This window comes from Poeciliopsis prolifica, unplaced genomic scaffold (assembly GCF_027474105.1).
Source record: "Poeciliopsis prolifica strain line A6 unplaced genomic scaffold, Auburn_PproV2 SCAFFOLD016, whole genome shotgun sequence".
Lineage (NCBI taxonomy): Eukaryota > Metazoa > Chordata > Actinopteri > Cyprinodontiformes > Poeciliidae > Poeciliopsis > Poeciliopsis prolifica.
This window is the reverse complement of record NW_026562391.1, coordinates 9,558,435-9,572,848: the sequence shown is the minus strand read 5'-3', so window position 1 is coordinate 9,572,848 and position 14,414 is coordinate 9,558,435. Positions and strand designations below refer to the sequence as shown.

At 39.1% G+C, this 14,414-nt stretch overlaps 1 protein-coding gene across 1 annotated transcript; it reads right to left on the bottom strand.

Moving 5' to 3' along the window:
• Positions 1–2,202: 2,202 nt before the first annotated feature.
• Positions 2,203–9,889, bottom strand: LOC129367246 (transcription factor Sp6-like). The gene is made up of 2 exons (XM_055041559.1): positions 9,759–9,889; positions 2,203–3,689 (listed from the first exon to the last, which is right to left on the bottom strand). Exon 2 carries the CDS (start codon positions 3,596–3,598, stop codon positions 2,696–2,698), a length of 903 nt encoding a protein of 300 aa, XP_054897534.1. The 5' UTR covers positions 3,599–3,689; positions 9,759–9,889; the 3' UTR covers positions 2,203–2,695.
• Positions 9,890–14,414: the final 4,525 nt, after the last annotated feature.

Below are 14,414 nucleotides of genomic sequence, written 5' to 3'. Positions count from 1 at the left end.
AACAAGTTGTTGGAAAAGAAAATACTTGTGGGGCTCTACCAGACACAATGTCATTCTAACTCATTTGGAGACATATTTAATTCCAAAAAAGGGCTTCATCATCATGCTTTTCCTTTTAAATCTCCAAACTAACTCCTTTGCTCAGTTTTATGAGTAGTGCTAAATACTCAAAAGTGTGAGTATTTATTATTATATTATATTATCACAATAAATACTCAAAAGTATGAGTATTCAGCACTACTACTGGCCAATTGGGCCAGTTGTTTTCTTTCAAGGTGGAGCTACATGGCAATAATTAGTTTTTTTTTTTTTTTAATAAATATTTGAATATCTGTTACTGCATATATGAATAAATCGAGCAAGTGGGCTTTAAACCAGTAAATCAGAGACAAAATGGACTGGTCGATGTTGAGGCAAAGTGCAGAGGACGTAGGTGATCGCACTCAACGACTGTTACCTCTTTCACATTACACACAACCATTTGATCTATTGTTAGGAAGACAAACTTGTCAAGTGCAGCTCAGAGTCTTGTGCTTCTTCGCGTTGGACGTGTCTTTCAGTACCTGCAGCCTGCAGTGTCATCAGGACGGAGCGGCTGGCTTGTTTTTGTGCTCTGCTTCCAGATGTGTCTGCTGTCCCTGAGCATGTCACAACAGAAACCTGGATTCATCAAACCAGACGGCGTCTTTCTGTCCACGTCTTGGTTTGTTGTGGGTCTCGACTTCTTCACGTCGTTGAAGTGGCTCTTCTGTTTCTGGTTTGTTTCATCTCGAGCACCTGTTCACATTTTCTTGTTCTCAAGTCTTTTAGCACCATTCTTTAGGTGAAAAAGGAACATAATTTTTGGCCCATTCTAGCTGTTATAGTGCATGGAATGCCCAAATTGTTATACATACAGTGCCTTGCGAAGACATTCATAATGTTTCGGCATTTTGTCACATTATTACCAACAAATTTTAATGTATTTTAGTGTGATTTAAAGTGATAAATCAAAACAAAGTAGTGCATAATTTTGAAAGATAAAGAAAGACGCCTGGTTTTCAAATATTTTCATGTAGTAACATCTGAAAAGTGCAGACATGGAGTACAATTGCAGTCCTACCCCTCTATTATGATACCACTAAATAAATTCAAGTTTTAATGACTACTTTTGCAATCATATGAGTAGACAGAGTCTATCTATTTCCTATTTAACCACAGAATAACTGTCATTTTAAGGCCTCAGAGGTCTGCTAGAGAACAAAAGCATCATGAAGCCCAAGGAACACAGAAGAAAGGTCAGGATGCAATGGTGGAAAGGGTTAGAGCAAGAGCAGGTTATAGCACAGTAGACAGAAATAATCAGTGGTACAGACGATTATTTCTGTACGAGGTGGAAAGAAACATGGCCCGGGAAGTATATTCATACCACAAGCGACGTAGGAAACACAGCAAACAAAAATTAAACACTTTCTCTAGACTCACAACATGTGTGCAACTAATATTCTGCATCAACCTTAACCAACCATCCCCACAGTAAATCATGGTGGTGGCAGCATCATGCTAATGGGAAGCTTTTCTTCAACCAGGACAGGCAAACTGGTTGGAAGAAGCAAAAGTCTCGAGACGGGGACAGAGTTTCACCTTCCAACAGAACTACAGCTCTGAACATGCAACCATAGTGACAATGGTTTAGGTTTAGTTCAAAGAACAAACATGCTAGAATGGCCCAGTCAAAGTACGGGTCTAAATCCTATTTTGAAGAGCTAGAAAAATTCTGTTCACTCCATCTCACCTGAGTTTTAGGTTGGATGCGAAGCAGAATGAATGCAGAACAAAAGTTTGAGTCTTCAGATGTGCAAAGGTGGTAGAGACTTCCTCCACAAAACCTACAGCTCTAACTGCACAGAAATATGCATTTACAAAGTGTTGAATACAACTAGATGTGACACTATTGAGATTACTATTAATTATAAAATGTTAAAAAAAAAAACATTGAATAGTTTCTTTCTACTTAGAAAGAAACTTAATTCTCCTGTAGTTCTTTCAAAGAAAATTCAGTAAATTGAATGTGGGTGAAAAGAGACAAAACATGGAAGTTCAACATTTATGAATATTCTAGCAAGGCACTGTATATTATATTATATTATATTATATTATATTATATTATATTATATTATATTATATTATATTATCACAATAAAACAAAAAATGTCTCTCAATCTGTGTGCTCTCAACAGAAAAAAAAACGTTTTGTCTCCTGGTACAGTGGGCTGCACTCATGTAGTCAGGAAATTAAATACAAACAAAAAATATTATCATTGTCTCCTTTTTAAAAAAGTTGGAAGCAGACCTGCTCGTCACTTTCAGTAACATGTTCAACAAGTTTCACGTAAACATCTGTTTTCAGTTGGACTCATGTCCGTCCTCTGGTCTGCTGGCGGGTCGAGCAGCACGCTGCACCTCTGGCTCTCCTTTGATTCCTTTTAAAATCTACAGAGCAGAGTTTTAGCTGCGCAACGCATACAACCCTGTGTTTTCTGTGTGCTGTAGCATCCCTTCTATCACTACCACAGGAGTTGCATACTTTCCATCCAGCTTTCATCAGTAATAATGTGTCCAAACCGTTCTTCTACTCTATTATAAAACTATTCTCCCTCTGTGACAGAGAGGACAGAACTTTCTTACTACCAAACATCTCCTCCAAGTGATAAAATTAGCCAGACTGCCCTGTCACGTTTGAAACCGAAGGGTCAATCTCACTTTTCAGCTTCAGCTGAGGCTCTGTGCTGTCAGACGCCGACTGTGGAGGTGTGGGTGCATCAAAACCCTTCCCATCCCCATTTACTCTCTCCTCCCCGTGTCCCGGCGGGGACTCATGGGTGCGCATGTGCTTGGCCAGGTGGTCGTTACGCATGAACACTCGCGGGCACAAAGCGCAGCTGAACTTCTTGGCACCGGTGTGTGTCTGCAGGTGGCGCTGCAGTTCATCAGAGCGTGTGAACCTCTTTCCGCAGAAAAGCCAGTTGCAGACAAAAGGCCGGTCGCCGCTATGCCAGCGCAGGTGAGCCTTCAAGTGGGAGGTTTTAGCGTAGGCTTTGCCACATCCAGGGATGTGGCAGTTGTGCATGTGCTTCGTCCTGCTGTCGTCGGCGCTCTGGCCCATCTGCTCGGCGTGGATGCAGTTGGGGCACCGGCACATGGTCTGCCCGGCGCCCCGAGAGGATGACCGTCGCTGGGGCTTGGGCCGAGCTGACACAGAGGTCTCCTGCGGCTCCTCCAAAGAGAAGGTTTCCTGCTGCAGCATTTCAGGTCCCAGTGGTTCCATCTTGAAGCCGTCCAGCGGGAAGAGGTGGGGCGAGTGTGAGGAGGGGGTGTGCTGAGCTGGGGGCATGGTGCACAGCTGTGGGTCGGAGCCATACGGGCCTAAAGAGTTCTGCAGTCCCATGGAGCTGCCAGTGCTCACTGAGGGCACGCCAACACTTTGCCCAGTCTGCAGGTCTATCCAGCTGCCGGCTTGCACATCGCGGTGGAGGTCCCACCAGGACGGGATGTTCATTTCTTCAGAGCTGCCACTAGATGGTGCTGTCCTTAACCAGGGCTCGTAAGGGTGGGCCATGAATGCAGGTGGTGCAGGTGGAAGATTCAGGATTAAGTCAGCTGCTTGAGGAGTTGATCAGTGTCTTTTCAGGCAGCAGTGAGAAGAAAACCTGCAGAGACAAAAAAAAAAAAAGCATCTTTGAACCAGTCTTTCATTCACCTATTTTAGTCTCTCAAACGCTGGGAACGAAACGTTTCAAAGCTAAATTCGCAAAACCCTGTTTGCAGCTCTTAAATTATGAACTTTGAGGACACCTCCCCCGTTACCATAGATGCCACAGTTCTCACGCTGCGTGGCCGTGGAAACAGACGAGAGGGGGAGACAGACGTGTCCAGGCAAAGATCCTGCCACATGCATCCGCTGCCAGGTACTTCCCATGAAGGACCGTCAAAGACGAGCGCAAAGAAAACAACATCGCTGGCTCGGCACGGAGGCAGAGGCAGCAGCAGGGGGAAAAAATTGAGCAGAAATGAAGGGAGGGGATGAGAGGGAGTGTTGACAAGAGAACAGTTTGGTAGAGGAAGAAGTTGCAGGGAGGTATGGCTGCAGGCCAAAGCCTATTTGTACATCCCTGAGGCTTGTGGAGATAAATCCTAGTAGACAGAAGAAGTATTTCATATATTTATATATATGTGTGTGTGTTTGCATGTGTGTGTGTGTGTGTGAGTGTGAGTGTGTGTGAATCACATAATTTACAACAACAGCCCTCTAGGCAATTTACGGAAGAAGACGTGTAAGGCGCCCTCCCTCTGACACACTGGTGGCGAAGGAAGCATCAACAGCTGTGAACTGACAACATTCAGTAGCTGGAGAATAGGAGCCCAACAACAACACGAGAACAATTACTTTATGTGTATAATTATGGGCACATGTTCTAAATTCACATCCTGTCCCCAACAAGGCTCAGGAATTTTCGTTTGCGCCCAATTCGGCGGCGTCATCGGCAGTCAGATGTTGCGTACCGTAGGAGGCGCCTATCCATTATCTACAGGTGACACAAAGCTTGTTAAAATTGGACATGTTTGTGTAGGTGAATGAGAAGGAGCCAACGGGACATAAAACCAAACAGGTTCCAGCACAAAACTATCGTGTTGACTTCCAGTACTCTAATCACGAATGTCTACAATTATCTTAACAGCAGGAAACAATGCAGTCGTCTGGTGTCTGTCTGGAGATGTTTTGGTGCAATGCATATCTGAAATGCCACATTGTAAAAAAAAAACATGAGGTCACCCAACAAGCTGCCCGATGGAGAGAACCATTACAAGAAGGTGTCAGTAAAGTAAGAGACTCCTAACAGAAGATTTCAATCAGCTGTCTGAAGTAAAGCAAAGAGGATCAAAGCTAAGTTAAAGCTCAGAGCTACTTTCTACTCTAAATGAAATCGTAAAACAATTAGTTCGGAATCTCTCTGGTGAAAAAGGTCTGCTATTAAAGGTCAAGGTGACTTATTTCAAGAGTTTTAACTCTATAATTTTTTGAAGATGCTCAGATCTACGTGGTCCTCTGCTCCACCCGTAAACAAACGAAGACAGCGGCATCTTCCTTCGTCCAGTGAAAGGCTGGCAGAGCCCCCTGGTTCCTGAGGGGAACAGCTGGCAAAAGGGCGGCCCCGGGGGAGTGTGAGAGCTGCACAAAATTCTCTGGTCATAAAACCTGCCCGACCAAGACTCAGCACAGACGCCATTTTACAAGTCTGCCATTGAACGGAGGCCCGGCATGGGGGGAGGAACGCTGAATAGCAAGCTGCACTGGTGACTCTTGCTTAATGTGTGCTTCCAACTGCGACTTACATGTTAAAGTCCAGTCGTTAACAAAAGCCCTTATACACTTGGAGGCAATCATCACGAGGTTTTGATTCGCAACTAATTAATGATTTGCAAACAGGAACCTGTTGGTTAAATCTAAAACCCAAATCCTGGTCGACTGCTGCTGCAAGACCAAATATTTGGTCTAAAATTGTGACCCAGTTTGTTGGGTTAAAGAGGAAACTAGAAGGAGAGTCGTTATTGTTTACAGACGGCCATTTTGAATTACACTGCTACCAGATCAGTCGTCACCAAACCTCTTCCACAGGAGGAAATAAGAATGCTGCTGCATGATCATTTTAATGTCAGGGTGTTGTTTGCCAAAGAACAGGTTTGTTCAGATAAATTAAAAATGAAAAGAAAAAAAATCACCTTTTACCTCTTAGATATTAAAGCTAATGCGAGATATAGTCAGCATTTACATTTGATTAGTTGCTCAGTAAGTCAAGACAGATTAATTCACGTTGTATTATCTGAGAGTTGTTGGTACATAATTAAAGCTAAAAATAATTTATGTAAACCAGATATCAGTGATCCAGGTCATTTTTTTTTTACCTCACTCTATTGGTCTCTTTAGTCTATTTTTTAGAGGTGTAAAACTTGACACTTTATTATGAATTAAACCTATAACCCATTCATGCTGTTACAAATGAATCCAGGCCCGGATTGCTCAGTGTTTCTGGAAAATGTAAGCTTGGTTGTTCTTTGCTCAAAAGTTTTCAGAGAACTTTGAAACAATCATGACACCTTTTGGACTGCAACTGTAGTAATAAATGTTCTGTCAGCCCGATAACACTAAATCATCTGGGTTATTTTCTCCATCCAAATGCTGGATTTATCCTGCTGGTGACGAAATTTGGCTGGTTTAAGGGCAAACACTGTGTGAAAACGTTTATCCGGATTGAGAGGAGACGGGACAGAGTGTCATCATTCTCTGTAGTCCGCCATTTTGAACCAAACAATGTAGGAAAGGTCAGGCTCTACTGACCTTTTCTGCAGGATGAAATAAGAATTAATAAGATGGTGAAATGACGTCGTATAATCATGTTCATGTTAGAAAATATGTTTGTTAACCTAAAGTCATTTAGTAATCTTCACTTTTGAAGTGCTAAGTAGGTGGGACAGGCTAGCGGTAGCCATGTTCAACATTTTGACTAATTTGCTCGAAAGGTCCATATAAATAAAAATATTTCATACAATGTTGCCTATTAGAGTTTAGTACATAAATTAAAACAACCAAAAAATAATTAATTCTTTGGTTTATTTTGTTCAACCCAATTGATAACTTCATAAATTCATAGTTTTAGCTTTTTTTTTTTAACCTACCTCAGTGTGCAGGATCAAACGTTAAGCCCAGTCCTTTAGCTGTAATCCTAATTAAATTATTGTTAACCTGAAGCACATTGAACTGCATGCACAGACACTGCTGGGTTTCTCCTTTATCCCATAATAGTAAGTTTACACTGTCGGAATAAAAGTTGGGGAGTTTGAAGCAAAAAGATTGTAAAATTAAGCTGGTATATTAATGTTAATGTCAGTGGGTCATGTTAATGATTTTATTTGAAACTGTAGAACAAGTTTGTTCACTTAAGTTAATATCAGCCTTATACTTTCAAAGTTGTCAACACAACTGCAGTTCCTTTAACCAAGGAACTGCTAATAACATCAGTGAAGACTTTCAGAAATCTTTATTCTGAACATTTTCACTGCAGAACTTAGAAAATAATTAATTCTAACCAAAATATTATTTATTTAGCTACCCAGTTTGATGGGTCTTTCAGTAACTCATTTGCCCTTATGTCACATGTTTTTCCTGCTGACTTCAATTAATCCAGGGCTGCACTGATCTATTTTTGCCAGAACTCTGGGTTCACAAAAACAGCCAATTTGGTTTATTTGAAGTCCAAGAAGTTTTTACTACGTAAAGATATTTTCCTATTGAACCCACAGGTCAAGTTTTATTATCTGTCTCATCACATCCCATCTGTTGACCCCTGACTGTGTGTGGGAACTCGTTTGGGTCAACTGTTTTTTTTTAGTTTTTTTTTTAGGCTGTTTGTTTTAACCTGCCTAAATGTACAAGACGGATGGCGTGGAGCCGGAGTTTGGCAGGGGCCACTTCAGACGAGTCTGTAATGACAAACTTCAAACAGTTTTCTGACTAAATCAAACGCTTCAGACCTCAGTGCAGCAGCTATGTTCGAGTAAAGCGCTCTGGTAACATGTTAAAACAAAACACTAATTCCTGCTGGAATGACCAAGGTTGACTTGAAAAACACGGCGGGTCGTAAAAGAAAAAAAAAGTTTTTGTACACCTGAGCAACGGATTAAGTTGGTGACATGCAGACGCAGACATGCATGTAGTTATAATCTGTGCTGATCTCTCCTGCTCTCTCTTAAGTGTATGATTAATTGCAGAAATACTTCAGATATGAATGGCAGCTTAACATCCTGAATGATTTTCGGGATTCCCAAGCATGGGTTTACACCCTAAAAACATTAAAAGGAAGACTCTGCTTTTTCTTTGTTTACTCTATTTTAAAAGGCAGAAAGCGTGACAGGAAATTTTAGGAACATTTTTATATTTTTTCATTTTGTCTGGGTAGCCAAACAACAACTGAGCGTTAATTTACAAGAGTCAATAGTCGTTGACCTGAATTTGACAAAGAAATGAACTGACAGAGTAAAGCAAAGCATTTTCTCCTCCTCAGGATGGAGACAGTTATATTGGGAGATCAGGTCATTTGGGACAGCGCAGCTGAACAGATATTTCATCTTTGCATTGACAATTATGTGGCAAAGATAAGAGTATCAATACTTAGCATTGGCTTGAAAGTATCTTTAATTGTGCCTTCTCAATAATCAAATACATGAATCCAACCTTTACGTGGAACATCAAAACACACATAGTGAAAATTAATGATAAACATTTACTTAAACTTTATTTTCTTTAATACATTTGTTGTATTTTATGTGTGCATATCTAAATATATAGTAATTTATGGATATACATTTTTTTGTTAAACATTAACATTAAAATGTGTAGGTATATTTCAATGAGCAATTCTTCAATAATATATTATATTTGCAGTAATGCAGTAATTTGATGACTTGATATGCAATCATTTGATTTTTGACAAATCAAATTGACAAATTTGATTTGTACTTGATGAGCGGCACTCATTACTTAATGTAAATTAAGTCCATTAATTTATTGTCTACAGGGGTGAGACACGGCCTGCACAGGTCATTTTAAGAAAATGTAGGGACAAATAATCCGAAATTTCTGCAGATAATGATGCATTGTTTTTTTAATTTTTTTTAATGGAGATTAACTATGCTGGCTTTCATGAATAAGTTTTCCACTTCGTAATACAAGCTGAATTCATATAAAACAAAACAGACCCATGAGTCCAGACTGATGTGAAAATACAAGATATGAGGAATTATTTGAACAACAAACAGTTTATTTTGACTTTGTAAAAGTCAAAATAAACTGTTATTTTGTCAGAAAAAAGGCCTCGCAAATATTTTGTCAGAAAAAAAGCATTTTGGGTGGAAAAGAGACGATGCAAACTTGAATTTAGTAGCAGGGAAAACAATAAGGTAGAGTCAGTAGGAAGACATGCGTTCAGATTCATCCATGTTGTTAATGTTTCATGCATTCACTGCATTTTAGTTTCGTTTAAAGTGCTACTTTTAACCCAGCCCCTGTTTTTACAGCTTTATTAGATCAATACAAATTTGATTGATTGATTTTGACATTTGTAGGTTGTTTTTCGTCCTGTTATTATCACTATGCATTATTACTTCTATGCAGTTTGCATTAACTCATATTTCGACCCAGGATATATTTTTTAATTTTTTAATGCATACGAAATGTAAATGAGTTAGTTTGATTTGTTGTTTTTTTATTTCATTTGATTTGATTTAAAGTTCCACCGAAACTTTTGAAAACCAAATTATGTTTCCTGGTTTCGTGCATAACTATAACCTCGAGTTAGTTAGATTTGCTTCTCTCAAATATTAATAGTTTTTGGAGGCCTTTGAACAAGAAAAAAAAAAAGAAATAGCTTTAGATCGTGACCTTAAAACGTCAATCAATCGTTTTTTATGGATCCAAGTCAATAAAGGTTTTATGACGTTGCTTAAAGTTATAATCTGATTTATTTTTTTTAATTTTTTTATTGTTTACAAGAAAAACAAAAACACCTTTCTTCATGAGCTGAGGCGTGTAGGAGCCTCCTTAAAGGCAGATTGCTGCTGTTGCTGCTGCTGCTGCTGCTGCAGATCATATCCCTGGCTGACCAGAAAGTCGCAGTGAAAGCACTTCATATATTCATATGAAAACCCCGCGCCGAGGAAGTTACCTGTGCGTCCCCGGAGCTGCGGCTGCGTTCCTTCGGATAAAAACCTGCCTGAGATCAGCTCTCTGCTCGTCAAGAAGAAGTGCGCGCACGGAGGTAAAATCCTCGTCATATTTCACGTGACGGGTCCAGGTGAAGCGGCTCGGCGCGCAGGTAATGCGGCACTCTGAGACTCTCTAACTTTATGATAGGCTCCGGGACCTCAGCCCCGGCAGGCTCCGCCCCCCTCCCCTCGCAGCTGCCGCGAGCGTGGCTCCGCTTTGAAGATGAAGCTTCTGTTCGGCTGGAGGTGAGGAGACGGGCTGCTGTGGGAAGACGCGGGGGTAAGCGGCGAGTCATTTACCTCAAGTCACTCAGAGAGCTTTCCATACCTCCACTGCGCAATGCCAACCCGTGTTTTATTTATTTACTTATTTATTTTTAATTAATGCGTCAGGACAATCAGCTGTTGCTGCCATGGGCCAATAAACCCAACAACCCACAAAGGGTTAGTTATGCTGATGTCCAGCTAACATAGGGCCCCACTTTAAAAACAAATATTATGTGTAAAGAGAACATGGCTGTCAGATGTTTTAAACAAAAGTGGCTCAAAACGTAAGTAAACTGAACCCCCAATTATGGAGGACTTTAAACATAATGTCAAAGCCACAAATCAGCGTTTATGTTCATAAAATATAAATATAAATGCTAACATGACCTTAACAGTCTATGAATTAAAAAAAATCTAATAAGGGTTTTAAAAAGTGACAGTACAAAGTTTACCTTATGAGAAAAAAAAATTGTGCCGGAGCCACACTGTATGCAGGTGTTAACTTCTAAATAATCAATTCATAAATTTTTTTTTTTTTGTGTGTCCCTGTAAGCAGTGCTAACTGGGTAAGCCCCTTCCCTCCCAGCTGGTCTTAATTAAATGCTGCAGCTACTCCAAACAACACTGCTACAGAAAAAAACATGTAGTTCCAGTTCTTTATTTCATAAAGAACTGGAAGTGATAAATTAGATGTTCAAACATATTGTATAAATAACTCAGTTGGTTAGAGCTTCAGTGAAACACCTCTCCCCGTCTCTCCACCCAGATTTTGTCTCGTTAAATCAGTGAAACTCTCAGTGATGCTGTGAAACTTTTTTCTATTGAACACGTAGCTAATATTCTGAGACACAAACTGCAGAGAAAATACAGCACAAAACATTTCACCCCAAAAAACTGTTTTCCTCCAAGGCCCTTTGAAATGCACTTGTCTGACAACCACATATGATCCCTAAATCTCTAAATTGAAAACGTTTTTATGATGTATACCTGTGTTATATTTCAAAAGGAGTCTTTTCGATACATGTCAAGGTTTTTGAATGTGAAACCAGCTTTAGTCAAGTGAGAAGATTTTATCTGCTGTCACAGACTGATGACATTTTTGGTCTCATTCTAAATGTGAAAGAAATATATGATTAATTTTTATCACAGGTTTTGTAAAGTGTCTCGTGCTGAAATCCGTTGTTGGCTGGCGGATCAGGACCTCGTGACGTCTCCTCCCCTGGAAGCTGCTGACTCCTGAGGACATGCAGCTTTGACGCAAGAACATGTCCACATTAACAAGGATACCAGGCAAAAGTTACATTTTCTGCATCTCCTGTCAACAAACAAATAGGGATTTCATAAGAAAAACAGTCTTCCAGAGTGGAGATTTTTTTTTAAATTGTATACGTGTGAACTCCTTATGACATAAATTTCCAAATCCCACTTTTTTAAACTGGGAACTGGAGCCTGGTGAGCTTAGGGTTGGTCATTTCCAGGTCCAAGTTCGAGCTACAGTGTAAGACAGCATAATTATCCACCAACATTTAGTCCTGCTTAACTGTTGTTTGTACTTGGAAAAGCTTTTTTTTTTTCCACACTTTTGCAAAGTGCCTGATGAGCAAAGTGATTAACCAGCTCATATTTCAAGCCTCTGTTAGTAATTCTAATTCACGGTTATCTTGTTTGAATTTACCTTGCAAATAATTAATAGTGTTAAAGGCAGGCCAAGTGCTATAAGTACTAGCAGATTGCCCTGATCTGAAGAAATACTAAAATAGGAATAACTAGCACTCCAAAAATATCGATAAGATTTTATAAGAGTTTGTCAGAGACCTGTAACAATCTGATGATGGCAGGTTGTCAAAACAGGTCCCATTTTAGCCATTATTAAAACTTTTGGATGTTTTTGGATTTCTAACTTTTCTAGTTTTTTGTCTTTCTATGTGTGATCAACAGCAAGCAAGCTCTAGAGAGGTTTTTATGCTGTCTGGGTTCATATAATACCTATAATACAATGTTTCACCTATTTTGTTTTCACGTTTTTTGAAATTTTAACTAAGCACAAAACTCCACACATTAGATTTAAAAAATTCTGTTACTTGTCAAAGATTATTCTCTTTTTGTACATACATTGACTTATCAGTTAAACAAGCCTATAAAAGATATGAAAGGAGAAAAATCCAGGTCCAAATATACAATATGAAATTGTGTTTGACACATTCAGAGCTTGGAAAAAAGACCAAGTAGCAGTCTAATTTTCTATATGGCATATGGAAAATGATGTTGTCTTTGTTTTTGTCATTTTTTCTTCAAATAAACACTAAATTTCTGCTTGTCAGAAGTTCATAGAATAAAAAATCAATGTTAATTTTACTCAAACATTTACCTATAAAAAGTAAAATCAGAAAAACTGATTTTTAATTTGACCTTCCTCTGAGTTAATTTCTGTCCTGTCACAGCATGTTGGTGGAGAAGCTTCTAATCGACTGACAAACACAGATCACAGACGGCCTCTTTCTCTGAAGCAGCACTTTACGAATGCTGAGTTTGACCTGCTACACCACAGGATATTCAGGAAATACAAGCAGCACAGTTCTAATTCAACCCACCACTTATTTGATTCGCTTTAGTGACACAGAGACTGAGCTTCCAAGTCAGGAGCATTTTCTTTGACGTTAGAGCTTTGCCTATAATGATACGCTGTAACACATCTTCTATAAAGTGTGATTGAGAATCTGGAAAAAAAATTGAGGGATTATTTGAAGTAAATCAGGATGCAAAACTGCATGTTTTATGAGTTTCGGGATGATTCAGAGGAGCTCAGACCACACACCACGTCTAAATGGTGTTTACGGACATCCTTAAATAGTTAAGCTTATTTCCTCATGAATACAATGCAGCACAATCAGAAAGAGTCTGCCAAATAGCATTTAATTACAGTACAGTTTTGTGTCGGTGGCTCACTAACTCTCCTAATGATTAAAATATGTTTGGAGGGCTTGTTTGATGGCGTTTATTCCTGTGTCTGCTGACATATTGCTTTTTTATGCGAGTCCACAAGAAAACGTCTGTGATTCTTTAAACAGTCTTTCCGACGAAGTTTTGTTCTTCTAAATTCTAAATTTCTTCTAAGCATCAGAATCCATGTGGTGAATTTCAGAGTTAAGTGAAACTGCAGTGCTTCAAATAATTTCCTGAATTCGTCATACAAGAACAAGAAAACACAAAGTGTAGAAGAAAACCTTTATGAAGATGTTTACATTCCTATATGTCAATCTGTAGCTTCTTCTTTGTGCGCTTGCTATGGTTAGTTGACGCACAGAATATAAGATAACAAGTTTTTAATCTTTTTCATCCCACTGGGTTTATCAAGTAAAAGAAACGTAACAAAGCTAAGTGGTTTAGACAAGAGGATAAAAAGTGCCTCATCATACTTAGCAGATCGTCATTTTGACCTGGCTCTCCATCTTCTTCCTATGACCTGTGGTAATTAGTGTAAATTGAGTTTGCTTATTTTAAACCAGCCTTATTACAAGAAAACCACTGATATCTCTTCCAGAGAAGATAAGGATTACAACATGTAGAGAAGCTTACCCTTCTCCTGTAACTTTTTTTTAAAAATATTGATTTCTGTCAATATAAAACTTTTGATGTTCAAGTTCAAACTTCAGGTTTTTGTGTGAATTTTTGATCAAAGTAACCCTGTCCTTAATTTCACCGAAGTTACTCACAATGTTGAGGATCCAGAAATTTTACTGAAGTAAAATTTTAGTAAAATTTTACTTTATGATTTTACTCAAGCAAAAGTGAAAACAAAATGCACCTTAGTAAAACTACTCCAAAAATGACCAAACATTTTCTCCAAAATTTTACTTAAGAAGATGTAACTGAGTATATTAAATTATTTACTACCTACATCTGACTACATTTACTCATATAAGTGCTCAGTGAGAGACAGCCAACATTTTAAATGCTGCAGCACTGACGCAGCTGAAGTCTGCCTCCATATCTGCAGGCGAAACAAGCTGTCAGGAAACGTCAGCATCCTTCAACACGGTGATTGTTCATCAGTGATTTTAGTCTTTGAAAAGCCATACCAGTATTTTTTCAGATTTTCTGCTTCACCCAATTCAAGTTTGCGTTACCGTATCCACGTTTTGTTCCATATAATCTGTCCACACGCTGATTCCTGTTCTTACATTATGTAAGAAACATAAGCCTCCATTTCCACAGACCTGAAATCACAAATCAGTGTCTACAGCATTTCTCTCCCTTCTTTTGTGACCTCTTAAACTACAGCTTGCTCTTTGCAATTAGCTAACCTTTCGAAGATTTACACTTTTGTTTTGAGAAGTATCTGAGCTTTG